The sequence below is a fragment of the Hemiscyllium ocellatum genome, chromosome 50 (assembly GCF_020745735.1).
Source record: "Hemiscyllium ocellatum isolate sHemOce1 chromosome 50, sHemOce1.pat.X.cur, whole genome shotgun sequence".
NCBI classification, from domain to species: Eukaryota; Metazoa; Chordata; class Chondrichthyes; order Orectolobiformes; family Hemiscylliidae; genus Hemiscyllium; species Hemiscyllium ocellatum.
The window spans coordinates 3,839,914-3,864,387 of record NC_083450.1 but is presented as its reverse complement, the minus strand read 5'-3'; the positions used below and the strand labels follow the sequence as shown (position 1 = coordinate 3,864,387).

General features: G+C 51.3%; 1 protein-coding gene across 1 annotated transcript; it reads left to right on the top strand.

Moving 5' to 3' along the window:
• The first annotated feature begins 347 nt into the window (after window positions 1-347).
• si:ch211-113g11.6 (uncharacterized protein LOC559008 homolog) lies at window positions 348-24,196 on the top strand. The gene is made up of 12 exons (XM_060820635.1): window positions 348-365; window positions 1,387-1,485; window positions 3,387-3,498; window positions 6,266-6,373; window positions 7,644-7,780; window positions 12,770-12,948; window positions 13,148-13,259; window positions 16,390-16,579; window positions 16,997-17,112; window positions 18,165-18,337; window positions 21,242-21,297; window positions 23,862-24,196. Exons 1-12 carry the CDS (start codon window positions 348-350, stop codon window positions 24,194-24,196), a joined length of 1,635 nt encoding a protein of 544 aa, XP_060676618.1.
• The last annotated feature ends 278 nt before the right edge of the window (window positions 24,197-24,474 follow it).

Genomic DNA, 24,474 nt, shown 5'->3' with positions numbered 1-24,474 from the left:
GAACAGACCCTTCGGTCCAACATGTCCGTGCTGGTCAGATATCCTAACCTAATGTCATCCCCTTCCTAGTCACATAACCATGAATAAATGCTGCTCATCCAGGTGGCAGAAGGAACTGAGGCGTACAAGATGCTTAAGTGCGTTCACAAAGGCATGGGGAGGGTGTTTCCTCGTCTAGGACAATCTAGAATGAGAGGTCATGGTTCTAGGATAAGGGACAGGGGATTTATGACAGGAGGGTGATGAATCTGTGGGATTCATCAGGGTGCTGGGACGCTGACTCCGAGACAGATTTTCTTTTCGGCCAAGTCATGGGTTGACCGGGTTTTCCAGCGAACCAACGGGAGATGGGATCAGCTGTGATCGTATCGCGCGGCAGAGAACGCTCAAGGGGCCGAATGGCCTACGCCAGCTCCCAGTTCTGATTGTAGCAGCCCACTGCGGGAAAGAATTCTTCAGATTCACTTCCCTCAGTGAGAAGAAACTGCTGCCCCTCTCTGTCTACAAAGAGATGTGGGGTGGTGCCCCTCAGATCTGAGACTCCGAATGGGTTAGCATCTTGGAATCAGACCATCAGACAGAGAAGTGGAAAGAGACCCTTCGGTCCATTAAGTCTGTTCATCCTCAATTCCCAATTTCCTGCCTTTCTCCCCCCGAACTCTCCATCCCCTTCCTAATTAAGAATTCCACTGCCTTCAGAGAGAAGGGATTCCTCCTCATCTCTGTCTTTAACCCCTCTCTCTGAGATGATGCCTCCTCTGGACCCCAGACCCTCTCCCACACACACACACAAGGTGGGAGCACCCTCTACACATCCTCCCCCTGTCAACATCCCCCTGAGAATCTTGTACGTTCCAATAAAGTCGTTCTTCTAAACTCCCAACGGGTACAGGCCCCAACCGACTCAACCTCTCCCTCATCGGACAGTCCCCTCTGTCTTTGGGATAGGCCGAGCGACCCTTCTCTGGACTGCACCGAGCTCTGAAAGATTAAACTACTCTGAGTTACACCGACGTTGGTTTTATTTGGACGTGGTCTATTGTCCTGGAGGCGGTGGCTAGGCCCACTTTCCTTGAGCTGCCACAGCTCTCGGGTGCCCAGGCCAGGGTCTTTTTATCATTTTTGCCCTTGTCCCCCACCCACCCCAGCGCCCCACAGTGCCAACCTAGCAGGCTCCCTGCATCCCAGCCCAGTTTCAGACTTCAAAAGAGCTGGTGGAGCTGAACTCACTCCTGCTGAGGCCTAGCGCCCACCGAAAAGCCTGGGACTCAATTTATGGGGGGGGGAGGGGGTTGGGGCAGGATTGGAGCGTTTCTTTATTCGTCAGCGCGGGGTGACCCAGTCAGTGCCGACTGTGACTCTGGGCTCTCGTTCCAATCCCCCCAGGACCTCTGCCGGAACGTGATAACCGTGATCGAGAGGTTGAACGTCAGCACCATCATCATCTGTGGGACCCACGCCGGAAATCCCAGCTGCTGGTTTCTGGTAAACACAGAGAAACGCCAACGTTAACTTATCCTCAAAATCAAATCTCAGCCTCGGTTCTCGCAGTGAGGCCATTCAGCCCCTCCAGCCTGTTTCGCTGCTCCTGCGGCCTAACTCCAAGGATCTGCCTTCAGCCTGTAACCCTTTGCCGAACAACAAGTTAGCGCTCAGATTTAAAATTAACAACCCGAACAGCGTGTGGGAGGTTGTTCCAAACCTCTATTAACCCTTTGTGCAGAGCACTGCTTCCTAACATCTCTCCTGAACGTCAGACAGTCATTCTCAGACTATGTTGCGAATCCCCAACCAATAGAAAATCTCCCCTGTCTTCTCCCGTTCATACCTTGCGTCAGATCACCTCTTAACCTTGTAAATCGTCCAGAAAACAGGCCTAATGTGTGTAATCTTCCCTCGACACTGAACCCCTGAAGCTCAGCTATAATTCTTACAAGGAGAAAGTGAGGACTGCAGATGCTGGAGATCAGAGCTGAAAATGTGTTGCTGGAAAAGCGCAGCAGGTCAGGCAGCATCCAAGGAGCAGGAGAATCGACGTTTCGAGCATAAGCCCTTCTTCAGGAATGAGGAATTCCTGAAGAAGGGCTCATGCCCGAAACGTCGAATCTCCTGTTCCTTGGATGCTGCCTGACCTGCTGCGCTTTTCCAGCAACACATTTTCAGCTATAATTCTTATAAACCTACATGGTATTCCTTCCAAAGGGAATCTATCCTTCCTGAGGTGTGGGACACAAATCTGCTCGCAGTGGGGTCTATCCAGGGGTTTCTATAACTGTGAAATAATGTCTACATCTCCGGTCCTCTCATTGTAAAGACTCACTTTAGCTTTCTGGATTTATTTTCCGTACCTGTTTATGGTGTTTTAGAGATCGATGCATCTGTACGCCCTTGAACCTCGACTGCATTTGACCTCAAACCACCAGGAAATTACCCTGATCAATGGTAGAACTGTCCAGCACAGGGTACAGGCCCTTCGGCCCACAATGCTGTACTGAACCTGACCCCAAGTTAAACTCCTCCCTTCTGCCTGCCCTTGGTCCATCTCCCTCCATTCCTTCCCTCTCCATGTGTTTATCTAAAAGCCCCGTAAACCCCCCCACCTGATTGTATCTGCTCCCCCCACCACCCCTGGCAGCAGGTTCCAGACTCCTGCCTCACTCTGTGTAAATACCCTGCCCCTCACGTCCCCCTCTCACCTTAAATACACCCCTCCCCCTAGTTTTAAACATTTCAACTCTGGGAAAGACATTCTGACCCCTCAGCCCGATCTATGAATCTCAAAGTGTTACCGGTTTCTATCAAGTCTCCCCTCGGCCTCTGACGCTCCCGAGATAACAACCTGAGTTTTTCCAGCCTCTCCTTATAGCCCGTCCCCTCTAATCCAGGCAGCATCCTGGGAAACCTCTGCAGGACCCTCCCCATCCTCCCTGTAATGTGGGGACCAGAACTGAACGCGATACTCTCACCAAACTCTGAGAAAGCTGCAACATGACGTCCTGACCCTTGTGCTCAATTCCCCGACCAATAAAGACAAGCGTCCCATCCACCTTCCTCGCCACCCTATCGACTTCGATGGCAATGGTTGAGTGAGGGTTTAAGATTCATTCACGAGACGAACTTTAAGCCAACAAGATATTATTCTGCTCTGTCCTTGTCATTCCAAAATGAATAATCCCAGACTTGCTGACACTGAACTGCATCCGCCACAGTTTTGCCCATTTCACTTGGGTCTATTGGTATCCCTTTGTGAGTTCTTGCTGTGGTCCACACTGGCTACAATGCTGCCCTAGCCCGTTGTTAAGCTGGTAGAGCCACTCCCTGCCCAGGACCACTCTCCAGAGCGAGACCACTCCCCCAGCCACCTCTTTCGGTTTCTTCTCTTCCAGCACGACAACGGGACGCAGTTGGCGACCGACAGAGAAGGGCACGGGATCGTGAATGATGGGAGAGGGATCTCACCACCATCGCCAACCCAGCCGCACGCCACCATCGCCGTCGGTCAGTAACGCCATCACCCAGATGAAGGCTGTCAGTGGGCATGGTACCCACTGCCGGGTCACCGTGTCTCAGTTGCTATGGCGACTCGTGGAGCCAAGGGAGTGCTGTATTGTTGGGGCCGCTGTCTCACAGCAGAATGGGAACTGGGTGGCACGGAGATTCAGTGGTTAGCACTGCTGCCTCACAACACTGGGTACCTGGGTTCGATTCCAGCCATGGGTGACTGTGTGAGTTTCCTCCAGGTGCTACAGTTTCCTCCCATGGGCCATGATTGTGCAGATTAGGGTGGATTGGCCATGGGAAATTGTCCCATAGTGCCCAGGGATGTGCAGGTTAGGGTGGATTGGCCATGGGAAATTGTCCCATAGTGCCCAGGGATGTGCAGGTTAGGGTGGATTGGCCATGGGAAATTGTCCCATAGTGCCCAGGGATGTGCAGGTTAGGGTGGATTGGCCATGGGAAATTGTCCCATAGTGCCCAGGGATGTACAGGTTAGGGTGGATTGGCCGTGGGAAATTGTCCCATAGTGTCCAGGGATGTGCAGGTTAGGGTGGATTGGCCGTGGGAAATTGTCCCATAGTGTCCAGGGATGTGCAGGTTAGGGTGGATTGGCCGTGGGAAATTGTCCCATAGTGCCCAGGGATGTGCAGGTTAGGGTGGACTGGCCGTGGGAAATTGTCCCATAGTGTCCAGGGATGTGCAGGTTAGGGTGGATTGGCCATGGGAAATTGTCCCATAGTGTCCAGGGATGTGCAGGTTAGGGTGGATTGGCCATGGGAAATTGTCCCATAGTGCCCAGGGATGTACAGGTTAGGGTGGATTGGCTATGGGAAATTGTCCCATAGTGCCCAGGGATGTACAGGTTAGGGTGGATTGGCCATGGGAAATTGTCCCATAGTGCCCAGGGATGTACAGGTTAGGGTGGATTGGCTATGGGAAATTGTCCCATAGTGCCCAGGGATGTGCAGGTTAGGGTGGATTGGCCATGGGAAATGCCGAGATATAGGTATATAGGCAGGGGGTGTGACTGTGGGGATCGATGTACAGAGGATCAGGATGGACGTGGTAGACCAAATGGCCTGTTTTCACACTGTAGGGAGTGTTTGAAACAGGAGGAACCCTCAGGTGGATGGAAACGATCTCCTGAAGGCAGGAAGGAAGGGTCCCTCCCTCTCTGGCATCATTTCCTGTTTGCATAAACATTGAGTGCTGTTTCTGGGATCTTCCTGTGCAGAAATGACTGTTTCATGCCCTGCAGTGCATCAGTGAATCGGAGCCTGGTGACACCTCAGTGGGCTGGTTGGTGACTCAGAGTGATGCCAACAGTGTGGGTACAGATCCCGCACCCGCTGAGGTAACCACAAAGGTCCCTCCTTCTCCACCTCTCCCCTTGCCTGAGGGAGGGGGAGCCTCAGTGTAAAACCATTTCTCTCTCTCTCTAATGAGAGTGTGGGACTACGGTGATGTTATTTCTAACTTCAAGAGAATGTAAAGTACAAAGGGATGCCCTTAGGCTGCTATGCAAATGCAAGTCTTCTGCTTTATTTCACACAGAGCGTTCAGTAACTTTTAACTTGTGGAACAAAACACATTCTACAATTCTCCCGGCTCCCTCCAAGAGGGAGGGTGGGAGACCTCAGTTGGACTGCTGGCTTTGGAAGCTGATGATAGACAGCACCCCCTGGGCCTTCCTCCTGGGTTAAGACAAGCTCTGGCCCCCAGTAAGGCCAATTGGCACATGCACCCTCGCCATGGAGGTGGGGTGGGGGAGGATTTACACAAGGGAACGACACCCACTCCTTCCTCAGAACCACCGTCTCTGAAGTACAATGGCACCCCACACCGGGCTTTAACAGGATCTCTGTCAGGGGTAACATGGACAAAGGTTAGGGTCCATTGGGATTGTGTACAGTGGGAGGGAATGGGAAGGGGTTTGGGTCCATTGGGATTGTGTACAGTGGGAGTGAATGGGAAGGGGTTTGGGTCCATTGGGATTGTGTACAGTGGGAGGGAATGGGAAGGGGTTTGGGCCCATTGGGATTGTTACAGTGGGAGGGAATGGGAAGGGGTTTGGGTCCATTGGAATTGTGTGCAGTGGGAGGGAATGGGAAGGGGATAGGGTCCATTGGGATTGTGTACAGTGGGAGGGAATGGGAAGGGGTTTGGGTCCGTGGGATTGTATACAGTGGGAGGGAATGGGAAGGGGTTTGGGTCCATTGGGATTGTGGAGAGTGGGAGGGAATGGGAAGGGGTTTGGGTCCATTGGGATTGTGTACAGTGGGAGGGAATGGGAAGGGGTTTGGGTCCATTGGGATTGTGTACAGTGGGAGGGAATGGGAAGGGGTTTGGGTCCATTGGGATTGTATACAGTGGGAGGGAATGGGAAGGGGTTTGGGTCCATTGGGATTGTGGAGAGTGGGAGGGAATGGGAAGGGGTTTGGGTCCATTGGGATTGTGTACAGTGGGAGGGAATGGGAAGGGGTTTGGGTCCATTGGGATTGTGTACAGTGGGAGGGAATGGGAAGGGGTTTGGGTCCAGTGGGATTGAGTTGACAGCACAGCGATGTGGTGTTGTCTCAGCGCTGCCCTCTGTCCTGACATACCCAAACACAGCTGCTCCTGCGTTGGGATTAGCCCTAACCCTTAGGCACAGGGACCTGGCTGGGTGAGTGGGACTGGCTTCCTGTACCCCAGTGTTAATGAAGTGAATGGCACCACAGGTCTGGTTGGATTACACCCTAACCTTTCTCGATCCTCTTGGCCACAGAGGGAAGCCTGTACTCAGCAACGAGTGACTCCTTACTGGGCAATGGTGCGATCCAGCGGAGGTACGGACGGCTGAGGAGCCTGAGGACTGAAGACAAATGGCTTCAAGGTAAATGTGGGACAAACCAGAGAGAGAGGGGGGCGAGGGGTGGGAGGGGGAAGAGAGAGAGAGAGAGAGGGACAGAGAGGGGTGGGGTGGGAGAGAGAGACAGAGAGAGAGAGAGAGAGAGACAGAGGGACAGAGAGGGGGAGGGGGGAGAGATAGAGAGAGAGAGAGAGGGAGGGTCAGAGAGGGGGTGGGGTGGGGAGAGAGAGGGGGACACAGAGAGGGGTTGTGGGGAGAGAGAGAGACAGAGAGAGAGGGGACAGAGGGGAGGGGTGGGGGGGGAGAGAGAGAGAGAGAGAGAGAGGGAAGAGTTGGGGGCAGTAGAAAGAGGGACAGAGAGGGGTTGGGGGGGAGAGCGGGAGACAGAGAGATAGGGGGACAGAGGGGGAGGGGGGGGAAGAGAGAGGGGTCAGAGTGGAGGTGGCAGAGAGAGAGAGAGACAGTGGGGGAGGGATGGGGGAGAGAAAGAGAGAGAGACAGAGAGAGAGAAACAGATAGAGAGACAGACAGAGAGAGACAGATAGAGAGAGAGAGACACTCAGCGAGAAAGAGAGAGAGAGAGAGAGAGAGACAAAGAGAGAGAGACAGAGACAGACAGACAGAGAGAGAGAGAGACATAGAGAGAGAGAGACAGAGAGAGAGAAACAGATAGAGAGTCAGACAGAGACAGATAGAGAGAGAGAGACACTCAGCGAGAAAGAGAGAGAGAGAGAGAGAGACAAAGAGAGAGAGAGAGAGACAGAGACAGAGACAGACAGAGAGAGAGAGGAGACACCTCACTGACTGATACAAGACACAGCGCTATCTCCAGAGCAGAGTTAGCTGGGAGATGGGCCCCGAGGTGCAGAGCGTGGGATTGTGACTCAGGGGCTAGCACAGGACGTGTCCACCTCTCGATCCAGGTCCTCATTTCCCCTCCGCTCATTTATCTCTCCACCCTGGAGGCTTCCTGCCTCCATTCCTAACGTAGGGCTTTTGCCCGAAACGTGGATTCTCCTGCTCCCCGGATGCTGCCTGACCTGCTGTGCTTTTCCAGCGCCACTCTGATCTAAGCTGTGGTTTCCAGCATCTGCAGTCCTCACTTTTGCCTTCCTCTCGATCCAGGCCAACCCTTCCCAGGGCCAATGCGGTCCAGGGTCCTGTCTCTGCGATTGTCTCTGTCAGAACACACACAGGCCTGTCCTCTCCTGCGCGGCCTGGATCCCTGGCTCCCCCCCACTTTCTGAGACTTTGCTGTTAACGTGTGACCAATGACTGCCCCTTCCATTCTCAGCGCCGGGGTTTGTGGAAGCCGCCTGGATTAAAATGAAGGACAGCAGCAAGGACGAGATCTACTTTCTCTTCAGTGAGACTGACGGTAATGAGGCTTCAGAGAGAGCTGTCAGGTCCTGCATTGGACGCGTCTGCAAGGTAAGGCTCACATCCATTACAGGCCCAGTCAGTGCCGTCACAGGCCTGTGTGCATTACAGTCCCAGTAAAATACAGACAGACCCCTCTGTCCATTACAGTCCTAGTAAAATACAGACTCCTCTGTCTATTACACTCCGAGTAAAATACAGACAGACTGCTCTGTCCATTACAGTCCCACTAAAATACAGACAGACCCCTCTGTCCATTACAATCCCAGTAAATGCAGACAGACTCCTCTGTTCATTACAGTCCCAGTAAAATACAGACTCCTCTGTCCATTACTGGCCCAGTAAAATACAGACTCCTCTGTCCATTACTGTCCCAGTAAAATACAGACTCCTCTGTCCATTACTGTCCCAGTAAAATACAGACAGACTCCTCTGTACATTACAGTCCCACTAAAATACAGACAGACCCCTCTGTCCATTACAATCCCAGTAAAATACAGACAGACTCCTCTGTCCATTACAGTCGCAGTAAAATACAGACTCCTCTGTCCATTACAATCCCAGTAAAATACCGCATCTTCTATCCATTACAATCCCAGTAAAATACAGACACAGGCCTCTCTCCATTACAATCCCAGTAAAATACAGACAGACTCCTCTGTAAATTACAGTCCCAGTAAAATACCAGGCGCCTCTGTCCATTACAGTGCCAGTAAAATACAGACAGACTCCTCTGTCCATTACAATCCCAGTAAAATACAGACAGACTCCTCTGTCCATTACAGTCCTAGTAAAATACAGACAGACTCCTCCGTCCATTACAATCCCAGTAAAATACAGACAGAGGCTGCTGTCCATTACAGTCCCAGTAAAACATAGACAGACTCCTCTGTCCATTACAGTCCTAGGAAAATACAGACAGACTGCTCTGTCCATTACAGTCCTAGTAAAATACCGACAGACTGCTCTGTCCATTACAGTCCTAGTAAAATACCGACAGACTCCTCTGTCCATTACAGTTCTAGTAAAATACAGACAGACTCCTCTGTCCATTACAATCCCAGTAAAATACTGCATCCTCTATCCATTACAATCCCAGTAAAATACAGACACAGGCCTCTCTCCATTACAATCCCAGTAAAATACAGACAGACTCCTCTGTAAATTACAGTCCCAGTAAAATACCAGGCGCCTCTGTCCATTACAGTCCCAGTAAAATACAGACAGAGGCTACTGTCCATTACAGTCCCAGTAAAATACAGACAGACTCCTCTGTCCATTACAATTCCAGTAAAATACCATGTCCTCTGTCCATTACAGTCCCAGTAAAATACAGACTGCTCTGTCCATTACAGTCCCAGTAAAATACAGACAGACTCCTCTGTCCATTACAATCCCAGTAAAATACAGACTCCTCTGTCCATTACAATCCCAGTAAAATGCAGACAGACTCCTCTGTCCATTACAGTCCTAGGAAAATACAGACAGACTGCTCTGTCCATTACAGTCCTAGTAAAATACAGACTCCTCCGTCCATTACAATCCCAGTAAAATACAGACAGAGGCTGCTGTCCATTACAGTCCCAGTAAAATACAGACAGACTCCTCTGTCCATTACAATCCCAGTAAAATACAGACAGAGGCTGCTGTCCATTACAGTCTCAGTAAAATATAGACAGACTCCTCTGTCCATTACGGTCCTAGTAAAATACAGACAGACTCCTCTGTCCATTACAATCCCAGTAAAATACAGACAGAGGCCTCTCTCCATTACAGTCCCAGTAAAATACAGAGTCCTATGTCCATTACAGTCCTAGTAAAATATAGACAGACAGCTCTCTCCATTACAATCCTAGTAAAATACAGACAGACTCCTCTGTCCATTATAATCCCAGTAAAATACAGACTCGTCAGTCCATTACAGTCCCAGTAAAATACAGACACAGGCCTCTGTCCATTACAGTCCCAGTAAAATACAGACAGACTCTTCTGTCCATTACAGTCCCAGTAAAATACAGACAGAAGCCTCTGTCCATTACAGTCCCAGTAAAATACAAACAGACTCCTCTGTCCATTACAGTCCCAGTAAAATACAGACACAGGCCTCTGTCCATTACAGTCCTAGTAAAATACAGACAGACTCCTCTGTCCATTATAATCCCAGTAAAATACAGACTCGTCAGTCCATTACAGTCCCAGTAAAATACAGACACAGGCCTCTGTCCATTACAGTCCCAGTAAAATACAGACAGACTCTTCTGTCCATTACAGTCCCAGTAAAATACAGACAGAAGCCTCTGTCCATTACAGTCCCAGTAAAATACAAACAGACTCCTCTGTCCATTACAGTCCCAGTAAAATACAGACACAGGCCTCTGTCCATTACAGTCCTAGTAAAATACAGACAGACTCCTCTGTCCATTATAATCCCAGTAAAATACAGACTCGTCAGTCCATTACAGTCCCAGTAAAATACAGACACAGGCCTCTGTCCATTACAGTCCCAGTAAAATACAGACAGACTCTTCTGTCCATTACAGTCCCAGTAAAATACAGACAGAAGCCTCTGTCCATTACAGTCCCAGTAAAATACAAACAGACTCCTCTGTCCATTACAGTCCCAGTAAAATACAGACACAGGCCTCTGTCCATTACAGTCCTAGTAAAATACAAACAGACTCCTCTGTCCATTACAGTCCCAGTAAAATACAGACACAGGCCTCTGTCCATGACGGTCTTGGTTACTGCTGACCAGGACCCATGCACATGACTGTATTTGGTGCATATCAAATGGCGGAGTAGATGTCTAAACATCCTGCCCCGTCCCATTGCGGTAGCAGTGGTGAGGTCGGAGGGGGAGAGGGGGTAAGGGAGTGGGGCGGGTTGGGGGCGTTATAGGCCTGAAGCAATTCTCTGATAGTACAGCCTCAGCTGAGGCTAGAGCGGGAAATGGGCGAGCTTTCTAACTGACCTGTTGGGGCCATACACCCCCCCCCACCTACAAACCCTCTGCTCGGGGAGAGAATGGAATTCACAAAGTTCAATCCCTGAAAGCACTGGGGCGATGAACTGGTCCTGGTGACCACAAAACCGCTGTTAAGTGTTGTAAAAAAATCCTATCACGGATGGGGGAGGGGGTGAATCTGCCATCCTTACCCGGTCTAGACCTCCACATGATCCCCGACCCCCGCACAGCGATCGGGTTGACCCTTAACTGCCCTCCCAAAGCCAGACAAATCTGTTTGAGGGGCAATTGGGGACAGGGGATACATTTTGTCTGTGTCAGTGATGCCCTCAAATATAGGAGTAGGCCACTCAGCCCGTTCTATAACACCCTGGCTGACCTCTGACCCCTTATCCTTCGACACACTTGCTTGACATGGGTTTCTCCCTCTCTAAGATTTGAGATTAACTGATCCGTCGTCCACTGCTGTTTGTGGAAGACTGTTTCAAACCTCTCCCCCCCCTCTCCGTGTAGAAATGCTTGCTAACATTTCTCCCGTAAGGGTCTGACCCTAATTCTGAAACTCTGGCCCCCTCCTTCCATCCGTGAAGACTAATCTCGCGAAGAATTGAGAGACATTTGGAGATAAGGCTGTTTGTTATTTATTCATTTTGTGGGAATGACGGGGAGGTCTACTTCCTGTCCCTAGCTGCCCCTTTGAGAAGGTGGGGGGTGGGGGTGAGCTGCCTTCGCTCACGTGGGCTAACCCTTCAGGAGGGAATTCCAGGATTCCGACCCGGTTTCAGTGAAGGAATGGCGACGTTTTTCCAAGTCAGGGTGGTGGGTGGCTCAGAGGCGACCTTGCAAGGGGTGGTGTTCCCATATATCTGCTGTCCCTGTCCTCTTAGATGTAAGTGGTCGTGGTTTTGGAAGGCGTTGCCTGAGGATCTTTGGTGAGTCGCTGCAGGGCATCTAGTAGACGTTACACACTGCTGCGACTGAGCGTCAGTGGGGGAGGGAGAGGATGTGGTGCCAGTCACGTGGGTTGCGTTGTCCTGGATGGTGTCAAGCTTCTTGAGTGTTGTTGGAGCTGCCCCCTTCCAGGGCAAATGGGGGAGCGAGATCTCACCGGAAGGCAGTCTTCTGAAATGGCAGTGTCGGCTTAAAATTGTCGAGGAGAAAGTGAGGTCTGCAGACGCTGGAGTATCAGGGCTGAAAATGTGTTGCTGGAAAAGCGCAGCAGGTCAGGCAGCATCCGAGGGGCAGGAGATTCGACGTATCGGGCATAAGCCTGTTCCTGAAGAAGGACTTATGCCCGAAACGTCGAATCTCCTGTTCCTTGGATGCTGCCTGACCTGCTGCGCTTTTCCAGCAACACATTTTCAGCTCTAGGCTTAAAATTAGCCAGTGGCGTTCCTGAGCTGGAAAAGTGCAGCAGGTCAGGCAGCATCCAAGGAGCAGGAAATTCGACGTTTCGGGCTAAAGCCCTTCCCCTGATTTGGACCTTTTTGACGTGTTTTTCCCTGGAGCGTTGGAGGCTGAGGGGGTGACCTTATAGCGGTGTATGAAATCATGAGGGGCATGGACAGGGTGAATAGACAAGGTCTTTTCCCTGGGGTGGGGGAAGTCCAGAACTAGAGGGGCATAGGTTTAGGGTGAGAGGGGAAGGATATAAAAGAGACCTAAGGGGCAACTTTTTCATGCAGAGGGTGGTACGTGTGTGGAATGAGCTGCCAGAGGAAGTGGTGGAGGCTGGTACAATTGCAACATTTAAGAGGCATTTGGATGGGGACATGAACAGGAAGGGTTTGGAGGGATATGGGTCGGGTACTGGCAGGTGGGACTAGATTAACTTAGGATATCTGGTTGGCATGGACAAGTTGGACCGAAGGGCCTGTTTCCGTGCTGTACATCTCTAGGACTGTGACTCTATGACGTTTCTTCAAAGCCTGCACTTCCATTGAATAAGAACTGCCTTCCGGTGAGATCTCACTCCCCCCATTTGCCCTCCAACAACACTCAAAGGTGTGACTGCGCTTTAAATTGAACCCCACCCCCCACTTTGATTTTTCTCTGCTCTCCACCGCCTCCTACAGGTTGACGAGGGAGCGTCGAAGAGCACCCAAGATTCCTGGACGACCTTCCTCAAGGCTCAACTGCTCTGCGGCTTTCCAGCCGAGCTGAGGTACTTCAACAGGATTCAAGACGCCTCTGTCCTCCTCGTTGAAGGCGAGCCTCAGAGAAGTACGGTGTACGGGATCTTTACCAGCCTGTGGTGAGTGCCGGGGGGGGGGGGGGGGGAGGACGGATTTCCCCGCCAGGGTCAAAATCCTGGAATTCCCTCCCCAAAGCCTAAATCTGCTTCTGTACGTTAAGGTTTAACGGGGGGACTGTTTTCGCTGGTTAAGCTACTAATGCGATGCCTGGTCACAATCACAGTGCGACTAATCCTTGTGGTATTCTCTTCCCTGTAGGAACGCCAGTGCGATCTGCGCCTACTCGCAGGCGGACATAGACGGGGCATTTAAAAACCCCAAGCTAAAGGGTTTCACCGGCAATCTGCCAGCGAGTCCAAAGCCAGGAACGGTACGCTGTTACGCATGTACCCACACTGACGAGCAAGCGAGAGCTGGCAATATAATCGGGGGTTTGGGGTGGTATATACCGGGAATAACAGATCCCTGGGAGGGAGTTACAGACTGGAAGCTAATCGGGGGTTCAGGGTGGTATATGCCAAGAATAACAGATCCCTGAGAGGGGGTTACACCTCTGGAATCTAATTGCGGGGTTCGGGGTGGGTTATATACAGAATGACAGATTCCCGGGAGGGAGTAACAGACTGGAATCTAATCGCGGGGTTTGGGGTATTTTATATACAGAATAACAGCTCACCGGGAGTGAGTTACAGACTGGATTCTAATCGAGGGTTTTATATACAGAAGAACCTGTACCCGGGAGGGAGTTACGGACGGGAATCTAATCAAGGGGTTTATATACAGAATAACCTGTACCCGGGAGAGAGTTACAGACTGGAATCTAATCGAGGGGGTTTATATACAGAATAACCTGTACCCGGGAGGGAGTTACAGACCGGAATCTAATCCAGGGGTTTATATACAGAATAACGTGTACCCGGGAGGGAGTTACAGCCCGGAATCTAATCGAGGGGTTTATATACAGAATAACCTGTACCCGGGAGAGAGTTACAGACCGGAATCTAATCGAGGGGGTTTATATACAGAATAACCTGTACCCGGGAGGGAGTTACAGACCGGAATCTAATCGAGGGGTTTATATACAGAATAACCTGTACCCGGGAGGGAGTTACAGACCGGAATCTAATCGAGGGGTTTATATACAGAATAACCTGTACCCGGGAGGGAGTTACAGACCGGAATCTAATCGAGGGGTTTATATACAGAATAACCTGTACCCGGGAGGGAGTTACAGACTGGAATCTAATCGAGGGGTTTATATACAGAATAACCTGTACCCGGGAGAGAGTTACAGACCGGAATCTAATCGAGGGGTTTATCTACAGAATAACCTGTACCCGGGAGGGAGTTACAGACTGGAATCTAATCGCGGGGTTTATATACAGAATAACCTGTACCCAGGAGGGAGTTACAGACCGGAATCTAATCGAGGGGTTTATATACAGAATAACCTGTACCCGGGAGGGAGTTACAGACCGGAATCTAATCGAGGGGTTTATATACAGAATAACCTGTACCCGAGAGGGAGTTACAGACTGGAATCTAATCGCGGGGTTCGGGGTAGGTTATATACAGAATAACAGATCCCTAGGAGGGAGTTACAGACTGGAATCTAATCGCTGGGTTCGGGGTGGGTTATATACAGAATAATCTGTACCCGGGAGAGAGTTACAGACTGGAATCTAATTGCGGGGTTTATATACAGAATAACCTGTACCCGGGAGGGAGTTACAGACCGGAATCTAATCGAGGGGTTTATATACAGAATAACCTGTACCCGGGAGGGAGTTACAGACCGGAATCTAATCGCGGGGTTTATATACAGAATAACCTGTACCCGGGAGGGAGTTACAGACCGGAATCTAATCGAGGGGTTTATATACAGAATAACCTGTACCCGGGAGGGAGTTACAGACTGGAATCTAATCGAGGGGGTTTATATACAGAATAACCTGTACCCGGGAGGGAGTTACAGACCGGAATCTAATCGAGGGGTTTATATACAGAATAACCTGTACCCGGGAGGGAGTTACAGACTGGAATCTAATCGAGGGGTTTATATACAGAATAACCTGTACCCGGGAGGGAGTTACAGACCGGAATCTAATCCAGGGGTTTATATACAGAATAACCTGTACCCGGGAGGGAGTTACAGACTGGAATCTAATCGAGGGGGTTTATATACAGAATAACCTGTACCCGGGAGGGAGTTACAGACCGGAATCTAATCGAGGGGTTTATATACAGAATAACGTGTACCCGAGAGGGAGTTACAGACCGGAATCTAATCGAGGGGGTTTATATACAGAATAACCTGTACCCGGGAGGGAGTTACAGACCGGAATCTAATCGAGGGGGTTTATATACAGAATAACGTGGACCCGGGAGGGAGTTACAGACCGGAATCTAATCGAGGGGGTTTATATACAGAATAACGTGTACCCGGGAGGGAGTTACAGACCGGAATCTAATCGAGGGGTTTATATACAGAATAACGTGTACCCGGCAGGGAGTTACAGACTGGAATCTAATCGAGGGGGTTTATATACAGAATAACGTGTACCCGGCAGGGAGTTACAGACCGGAATCTAATCGAGGGGTTTATATACAGAATAACGTGTACCCGGCAGGGAGTTACAGACTGGAATCTAATCGAGGGGGTTTATATACAGAATAACGTGTACCCGGGAGGGAGTTACAGACCGGAATCTAATCGAGGGGTTTATATACAGAATAACGTGTACCTGGCAGGGAGTTACAGACTGGAATCTAATCGAGGGGTTTATATACAGAATAACGTGTACCCGGGAGGGAGTTACAGACCGGAATCTAATCGAGGGGTTTATATACAGAATAACCTGTACCCGGGAGGGAGTTACAGACCGGAATCTAATCGAGGGGTTTATATACAGAATAACCTGTACCCGGGAGGGAGTTACAGACCGGAATGTCACCGAGACACCATATTTCCGGTCCTCCCAATCCTGAGTGGGATGAATCAATCATTCGACAGGTTTTCCAGTTTCCTATATTTGAATATAGATGGAAACTGGACAACTGTTGTGGAGGGTTCTCTCACTGTGCAGACATCAGGACCCTTGCAAGAATACCACATTTGAAAGCAAGCAACAGTTTATTGGTTTTACAAAATGACCCTCCTGGGCTTGCTGGAGGGTCGATGCATTCACACTTTGGGGGCAAATAGAGCACATTCGGGCTATCACTCTATTTCTTGAACTAATAGTAAGGGGCAACAGTTGTTCCCCGGCAACCCCCTGATCAATCAGAGTCAAAAGTAGCCAACCAATCAGCACCTTCCTGCCACTGCTGCTCTCCCCCTGTGAAATGTGGCATTCTTGTGGATGTCCTGATGCATGCAGGAAGGAAATCTGCCCCAGCATTCTCCACTCTGCAACCCATTCCGCGCGTTGGTCAGCCTGTCTCGGAGCGACCCTTCTGTTCCACTCTCTCTCTCTCTCTCTCTCTCTCTGTCGCTGCAGTGCGGCATCAGCAACGTACCGAGAAACGTCCTGACAGCAATAAGGAACCACCCAGAGATCGAGGTGTCCATCCTCCCCATGAAAGACCAGCCCCTCTACGTGGTGAAGCACACCAGCTACACCAAGATCACAGCAGACCAAGTCAAGGGGGCCAATCACGACTACTATCCCGTCTTGTTCATTGGCACAGGTACGTGTTGTGTTGGTGTCACTGTGTTTTGTTATTTCATTCATGGGCCAGACCAGTTGATTGCTGCAAATGTGTTGCTGGTCAAAGCACAGCAGGCCAGGCAGCATCTTAGGAATAGAGAATTCGACGTTTCGAGCATAAGCCCTTCATCAGGAACAGCAACACATTTGCAGCTGTGATCTCCGGCATCTGCAGACCTCATTTTTTACTCACAGACCAGTTGATTGCCCATCCCCCATTGCCCAGAGGGCGATTCAGAGTGAACAATGTTGCTGTGTAGGCCGAGAGTGATGTGGAGGCCATTCCAGCTAAGGAGGGCAGTTTCCTACCCTAAAGAAACTGGGTTTTTCCAACCATCGACAAGCATTTCATTAGGCTCTCAATTCCCTCAAACGCTTTATATTTCTCCTCTTCCAGGGAACGGGAAGATCCATAAAGTTCTGCACAACGACGGGGAATCCTTCATCATCTCGGAGCTCAGCCCCTTTCAGACTGAGGCCCCAGTCTCAGCCATGACACTGGACCCAGGCACGGTAGGCGTCTGATCACCGTCTCTCGCAGCTCGGTCAGTCGCGAACGCTGCATCGCCGCCCGCCTCAGTCCCACCTCGGCCCGGGTTTCCTCCCGCTCGGTAGTGGGGATGAGGGCGGGTTTTGAGCACGCTGAAGGCGCGATGTAAACTCGGCCTGCCCTGTCAGGCTGAAGTCTCGTGAGGGCACGTGCCGAGTGCAATAATGGAGATGGACGGCGGAGAGTGGCTGGATGGCGGAGGGGAGGGTCAGCGGTGCAGAATGCAACCCCCACCAGTTTCGAGATTGACTTCGGGAGGTCATAGAATCATAGAGGTGAACAAACCCTTTGGCCCAACTCCTCCATGCTATACGGCACGGAAACAGGCCCTTCGGTCCAACTCCTCCATGCTGACCCAGATATCCTACTTTAATCCAGTCCCATTTAGAGTCATAGAGCTGTAGGGTACAGAAACAGACCCTTCGGCCCAACTCCTCCATGCTGACCCAGATACCTTACGTTAATCTCGTCCCATTTAGTGTCAAAAGAGCAGTACAGCATGGAAATAGACCCTTCAGTCCAACTTGATGACCAGATATCCGACATTAATCTAGTCCCATTTAGTGTGGTAGAGATGTACAGCACAGAAACAGACCCTTTCGGTCCAACCCATCCATGCTGACCCAACATCCTGAATTCATCTCGGCCCATTTGCCAGCACTTGGCCCGAATCCCTCTCAACCCTTCCTATTCACACAGCCATTGCTGACCTCACTCGGAGTAACGCGCCGCACTGGGGACCGGTGCAGAACGGGTGCCTCCCTGTCGCTGTGCCTCAAGAAGGGAGGGTATGGAGTAGAAAGGACGGGTGGGGGGGAGCGAGGAAACAGATACTGGGAAAAACATCGGGGATCATCGGGGGATAGCGGAGAGCAAGGGAAACCCCGTGCTGGATTGGCTCGAAGGTATGGATAACCCCATCAGTCCGGCTGTTGCCTTTGCTGTCTGTGTTCAGTAGATGCCAGGATGTTGGCACGTTGGGTGCTAACCCCCTCTCTCACTCTTTCCTGCCCAGGGGCACCTCTTTGTCGGGACGCCCCTGGAGACCGTCCGACTGCCGCTGGCGAACTGCGAGGCGTACGGCAGCACCTGTTGGCAGTGTGTCGCTGCCAGGGACCCCTACTGCGGGTGGCACCAGGTCAGCAAGACGTGCGCGCCCGTCGCTGGAAGGGAGAATGATACTGAGAGGTAGGTAAGAGGGTAAGAAATAGAATAAGGAGTAGGCCATGTGGCCCATCGAGTCTGCTCCAGATCATGGCTGACTGTTTCACCCATTTACCCACCTGCTCACCATAAACCTTGCCGGTCAAAAATCAGTCCTGCTTTAAAAGCATTCAGTGAGATAGCATCAACTGGGCGGGGGATCCCACAGATTCCCAAGCCCCTGGGTGAAGAGATTCCTCCTCAGCTCAGTCCGAAATCTGCCCCCCTCTTATTTTGAGGGTACGCCCTCCCCCCCTCGTTCTAGTTTCACCCTCCAGCGGGAACAACCTCCCTGCTTCGATCTTATCCAGGCCCTTCATCATTTTATCAGATCCCTCCCTCGGATGAGTGTGGGCTCAGTCTCCTCAATCTCTCCTCCCGAGGTAACCCTCTCCACTCCAGAGTGACATCCCCCCTCCCTGTGCACCAACCCCCTTCAGTTTCTCAAGGAGGGGAGACCGAAACTGGACACAGTTACTCCCAGCTGTGGCCTCCCCAGCTCCCTGTACAGCTGCAGCGTAACCTCCCTGTTTTTAAACTCCGTCTCTCTCGCGTTAATGGACAAGATTCCATTTGCCACCTCAATTACCTGCTGAACCTGCACACCAACTTTTTGTGAGCTGGAAGGTTCGTTTTCAGACGTTTCATCACCTTACTAGGTAACAATTAGCCTCCGAATGTAGTACTGGTGGCATGGCCCGCTTTCTATTTATGCGTTTGGGTTTCCTTGGGTTGGTGATGCCATCTCCTCTGCTGATGTCATTTCCTCTTCTTTTTCTCAGGGAGGAGTCAATGGGATTCAAGTCAATCTGCAGATCGATCAACAAACACATTGACTTGGAACCCATTTACCACCTCCTGAGAAAAAGAACAGGAAATGACGTCACCAGAGGAAATGACATCACCACAGGAAATCACCAACCCACACACATTGGGCTATACCACCAGTGCCTCATCCGGAAGCTCACTGAAGATGTTACCTAGTACGGTGGCAAAACATCTGAATATGAACCTTCTAACTCCGCGCGCAAACCTACATCCAGAACCTCAACCCGAGCTACAAATCTTCTCAAAACTCGCTCGTTGTGAGTGTACATCTCTGCATATACTGGCCTTATTCTTGTAACGTGTCTGACCAAGCTCGTTTAACCATTCCCATTCCGTGTCTCGTTCACTACATCCTGTGCCCACTGTATCCCTGCCATCACACAAACACTGAGCATCTTCCTACACCTGGCACATGACGCCAACATTAATGATCTTTGAACAGGTTCAGACAGAGTCACGGTCTAGCAGGAGCAGGAACTGCATTTCTGGTCCAGACGATGGACACCAAACAAACGGTTTGTCAACGTAAAATGTTCAGACATGACTCTTACCTCTGTCTTGGGACTATATCATGGTGGAAGGTGTAGTGGGAGCTTTACTCTAAATCTAGTCCTGTGCTATCCAAATTCTGGGAGTATTTAATGGTGGACGATGTAAAGGGTGCTTTACTCGACATCTTGGCCTGTGCTGTCCCTGTCCTGGGAGGGTTTGATGGGGGGACAGTGTAGAGGGAGCTTTACTCTGTATCTAACCCCATGCTGTCCCTGTCCTGGGAGTGTTTGATGGGGGAGCAGTGTAGAGGGAGCTTTACTCTGTATCTAACCCCGTGCTTCCTTGTCCTGAGTGTGTTTGATGGGGGGACAGTGTAGAAGGAGCTTTACTCTGTATCTAACCCCGTGCTTCCTTGTCCTGAGTGTGTTTGATGGGGGGACAGTGTAGAGGGAGCTTTACTCTGTATCTAACCCTGTGCTCTCCCTGTCCTGGGAGTGTTTGATGGGGGGACAGTGTAGAGGGAGCTTTACTCTGTATCTAACCCCATGCTGTCCCTGTCCTGGGAGTGTTTGATGGGGGAGCAGTGTAGAGGGAGCTTTACTCTGTATCTAACCCCGTGCTTCCTTGTCCTGAGTGTGTTTGATGGGGGGACAGTGTAGAAGGAGCTTTACTCTGTATCTAACCCCGTGCTTCCTTGTCCTGAGTGTGTTTGATGGGGGGACAGTGTAGAGGGAGCTTTACTCTGTATCTAACCCTGTGCTGTCCCTGTCCTGGGAGGGTTTGATGGGGGGACAGTGTAGAGGGAGCTTTACTCTGTATCTAACCCCATGCTGTCCCTGTCCTGGGAGTGTTTGATGGGGGAGCAGTGTAGAGGGAGCTTTACTCTGTATCTAACCCCGTGCTTCCTTGTCCTGAGTGTGTTTGATGGGGGGACAGTGTAGAAGGAGCTTTACTCTGTATCTAACCCCGTGCTTCCTTGTCCTGAGTGTGTTTGATGGGGGGACAGTGTAGAGGGAGCTTTACTCTGTATCTAACCCTGTGCTCTCCCTGTCCTGGGAGTGTTTGATGGGGGGACAGTGTAGAGGGAGCTTTACTCTGTATCTAACCCCGTGCTTCCTTGTCCTGAGTGTGTTTGATGGGGGGACAGTGTAGAGGGAGCTTTACTCTGTATCTCACCCCATGCTGTCCCTGCCCTGGGAGTGTTTGATGGGGGGACAGTGTAGAGGGAGCTTTACTCTGTATCTCACCCCATGCTGTCCCTGCCCTGGGAGTGTTTGATGGGGGGACAGTGTAGAGGGAGCTTTACTCTGTATCTCACCCCGTGCTGTCCCTGTCCCTGGGGGTGTGTGATGGGGGGGGGGACAGTATACCTGGTATGAGAGGGTTTTCTGTCCTTGTTTTTTGAACACAGCCCTTGCCCTCAAACAGAACGTGGAACTGAGCGGCAAGTTCCACACATTCTGACCCAGGCAACATTTCGCGACCTGAATTTGACTGAGACGTATCGTTTTCAGATCTAACCAGGTCACGGGCCTCGATGTAATCCTGTTTTATTTTTTAACACTGCAGTGAGATTCTCCAGAGTATTAAACAGCTGAACGTCTCGGTCTGCGATGGTGAAGCAGGTAACCCCCCCATCTCATTTACTGACCTAGACTGCTCAATTTTAACCTTGGGGCAAATAACTCTCCGTCACTACCCCATCTAACCACTTGCTGCACGTTAAAGTGTCCACTCCAGCTGGAGTGGTCATCTCCTGGCCAGCTTTCATATCACCAACAAGTTGCCACGGACTATTCAACTGTGAGGGCTATCACGGCCATATTCTCATCTCTCTTCACAATGCACCGTCCAACCCTATGGGCCTTCTGTCCCTCACGCGGTGATTTCTGCAAATCTCATTGACGAGATGAGGGTGTCGCTGGCCAGGGCAGTGGTTGCTGCCCATCCCTAATTGCCCAGAGGGCGGGTAAGAACCAACGACAGAGCTGTGGGTCTGGAGTCACGTGTAGTCAGGACCAGGTAAGGATGGCAGCTTCCTTCCCCGAGATGGGGTTTCCCCAACAATCAACAATGGGTTTATGAGACACTTAATGCCAGATTTTTTTACTGAATTCACATTCCATCATCTGCTGTGACAGGACTCGAACCCAGGTCTCCGCAACACCGCATGTTTCTCTGGGTTAACAGTCCAGAGATAATATCAGTGGCCACTGCCTCTCTGTTTGTTCCTGATGCTGCTACAGTAAAGGGAGCTCTACTCTGTATCTAACCCGCTGTGACTGGGAGTGTTTGATGTTGGAACAGTGTAGAGGGAGCTTTACTCTGTATCTAACCCCGTGCTGTCCCTATCCTGGGAGTGTTTGATGGGGGGACAGTGTAGAGGGAGCTTTACTCTGTATCTAACCCCTTGCTGTCCCTGGGAGTGTTTGATGGGGGGACAGAGTAGAGGGAGCTTTACTCTGTATCTAACCCCGTGCTGTCCCTGGGAGTGTTTGATGGGGGACAGTGTAGAGGGAGCTTTACTCTGTATCTAACCCCTTGCTGTCCCTGGGAGTGTTTGATGGGGGGACAGAGTAGAGGGAGCTTTACTCTGTATCTAACTCTGTGCTGTCCCTGTCCTGGGAGTATTTGATGGGGAAAGTGCAGAGGGAGCTTTACTCTGTATCTAACCACCTGCTGTCCCTGTCCTGGGAGTGTTTGATGGGGGGACAGTGTAGAGGAAGCTTTACTCTGTATCTAACCCCGTGCTGTCCTGGGAGTGTTTGATGGGGGGACAGTGTAGAGGGAGCTTTACTCTGTATCTAAGCCCGTGCTGTTCCTGTCCTAGTAGTGTTTGGTGGAGGGACAGTGTAGAGGGAGCTTTACTCTGTATTTGGGTTGCTCGGTGGCTCAGTAGTTAGCATTGCTGCCTCATAGCACCAGGGACCCAGGTTTAATTCCAATCTCGGGTGACTGTCTGTGTGGAGTATGCACATTCTCCCCGTGTCTGCGTGGGCTTCTACTGGGTGCAGATTTCCCCCTAAAATCCAAAGATGTGCGAGTCAGGATGGATTGGCCATGGGAAATGGTCCCATAGAGTCCAGGGATGTGCAGGTTAGGGTGGGTTGGCCATGGGAAATTGTCCTGTAGCGCCCAGGGATGTGCAGGTTAGGGTGGATTGGCCGTGGGAAATAGTCCCATAGTGCCCAGGGATGTGCAGGTTAGGGTGGATTGGCCATGGGAAATTGTCCCATAGTCCCCAGGGATGTGCAGGTTAGGGTGGGTTGGCCATGGGAAATAGTCCCATAGTGCCCAGGGATTTGCAGGTTAGGATGGATTGGCCATGGGAAATAGTCCCATAGTGCCCAGGGATGTACAGGTTAGGGTGGATTGGATATGGGAAATTGTCCCATAGTGCCCAGGGATGTGCAGGTTAGGGTGGGTTGGCCATGGGAAATAGTCCCATAGTGCCCAGGGATTTGCAGGTTAGGATGGATTGGCCATGGGAAATAGTCCCATAGTGCCCAGGGATGTACAGGTTAGGGTGGATTGGATATGGGAAATTGTCCCATAGTGCCCAGGGATGTGCAGGTTAGGGTGGATTGGCCATGGGAAATTGTCTCGTAGTGCCCAGGGATGTGCAGGTTAGGGTGGATTGGCCATGGGAAATTGTCCCATAGTGCCCAGGGATGTGCAGGTTAGGGTGGATTAGTCGGGGGTAAATATAGGAAATTAGGTTCGAGGAAAGGGTCTGGGTGGGTTAATGTTTGGAGGGTCTGTGTGGACTTGTTGGACCGAAGGGCCTGATTCCACACTGGAGGGATTCTATAATTTCACCCCCTGCTGTCCCCGTCCTGGGAGTGTTTGATGGGGGTGGGGGACAGTGTAGAGGGAGCTTTACTCTGTCTCCGACCGCCATGCTGTGCCTGTTCTGCGAGGGTCTTGCAATCCTGCTGTGAGTAACTGCCCTCCTGACTCCCCAGAGCCGGTCCCACCATCCACAAGCCTGGATTGTCGTGGGATACTCCACCCCTTACCTGGATGGCAAGCACCATTTGCAACCGTGGCTGGTCCTCTCTCCTGCGAGAGGTGGAATCTGGCTAGCTCCCCCCCACATCTGGGCCATGTGGGAATGGGTGGGATTGAGGTCAGGATCCCTGTGTGCTAACAAACGTTGCGCTGAATCTCTCTGCTTGATGGCCCCCAGGTTTGATGCCTTTCAAGGAAGAGCCCAAAATGCTGACTGTGCATTCACCTGCCTACCTCTACCTGCCCTGCCCAGTCAAGTCCTTCCACGCTGTGTACACCTGGAGCTATAACCAGGAGGATCGGTTTTCCTGCAGCATCCAAGATGATTCCTGCCCACTGATATTCAACCGTCATCTCCCAGTGAGCAGCGGGGAGTTCAGGTGCATCGCCAGCGAAGACGGGCTGGAGGAGGTGCTGGCTGTCTATAATGTCAGGTTCAGCGGCGGTACACACCCAGACCGGGCGGGCACGGCTATCACAGCCGGTCTGCTGGTGGCACTCTCCCTGGTCTGAGAGGACAACTGGGGGTTGGGGAGGGGAGGTGCATGGAATACTGTCCGTCAATCTCATTCCGAGTGTCAGCCCTTGGGTGTGTTGGGAGGGGAGCAGCCAACCTTAGCAAAGGCCACTTGTTCCGGGGCTGGAATCCCCCACCCCATCGCCCACCGCATAGCCTCCAACCCTACCTGCATTCTGCCTCTCTCACCTGACCTCCACCCTCTTGTTCCTACTGGGATCAAGGCACCCTCAGCCCACGACTTAACAAAGGGGGGAAAAAACGACAGGGGAGT

Bases quoted from the DNA above. Each gene is read 5' to 3' on its own strand.
- si:ch211-113g11.6 (XM_060820635.1), top strand. The intron at 16,580-16,996 runs GTACGTGTTGTG...CTCCTCTTCCAG, and splicing joins CGTCTTGTTCATTGGCACAG to GGAACGGGAAGATCCATAAA. The intron at 18,338-21,241 runs GTAGGTAAGAGG...TTAACACTGCAG, and splicing joins AGGGAGAATGATACTGAGAG to TGAGATTCTCCAGAGTATTA.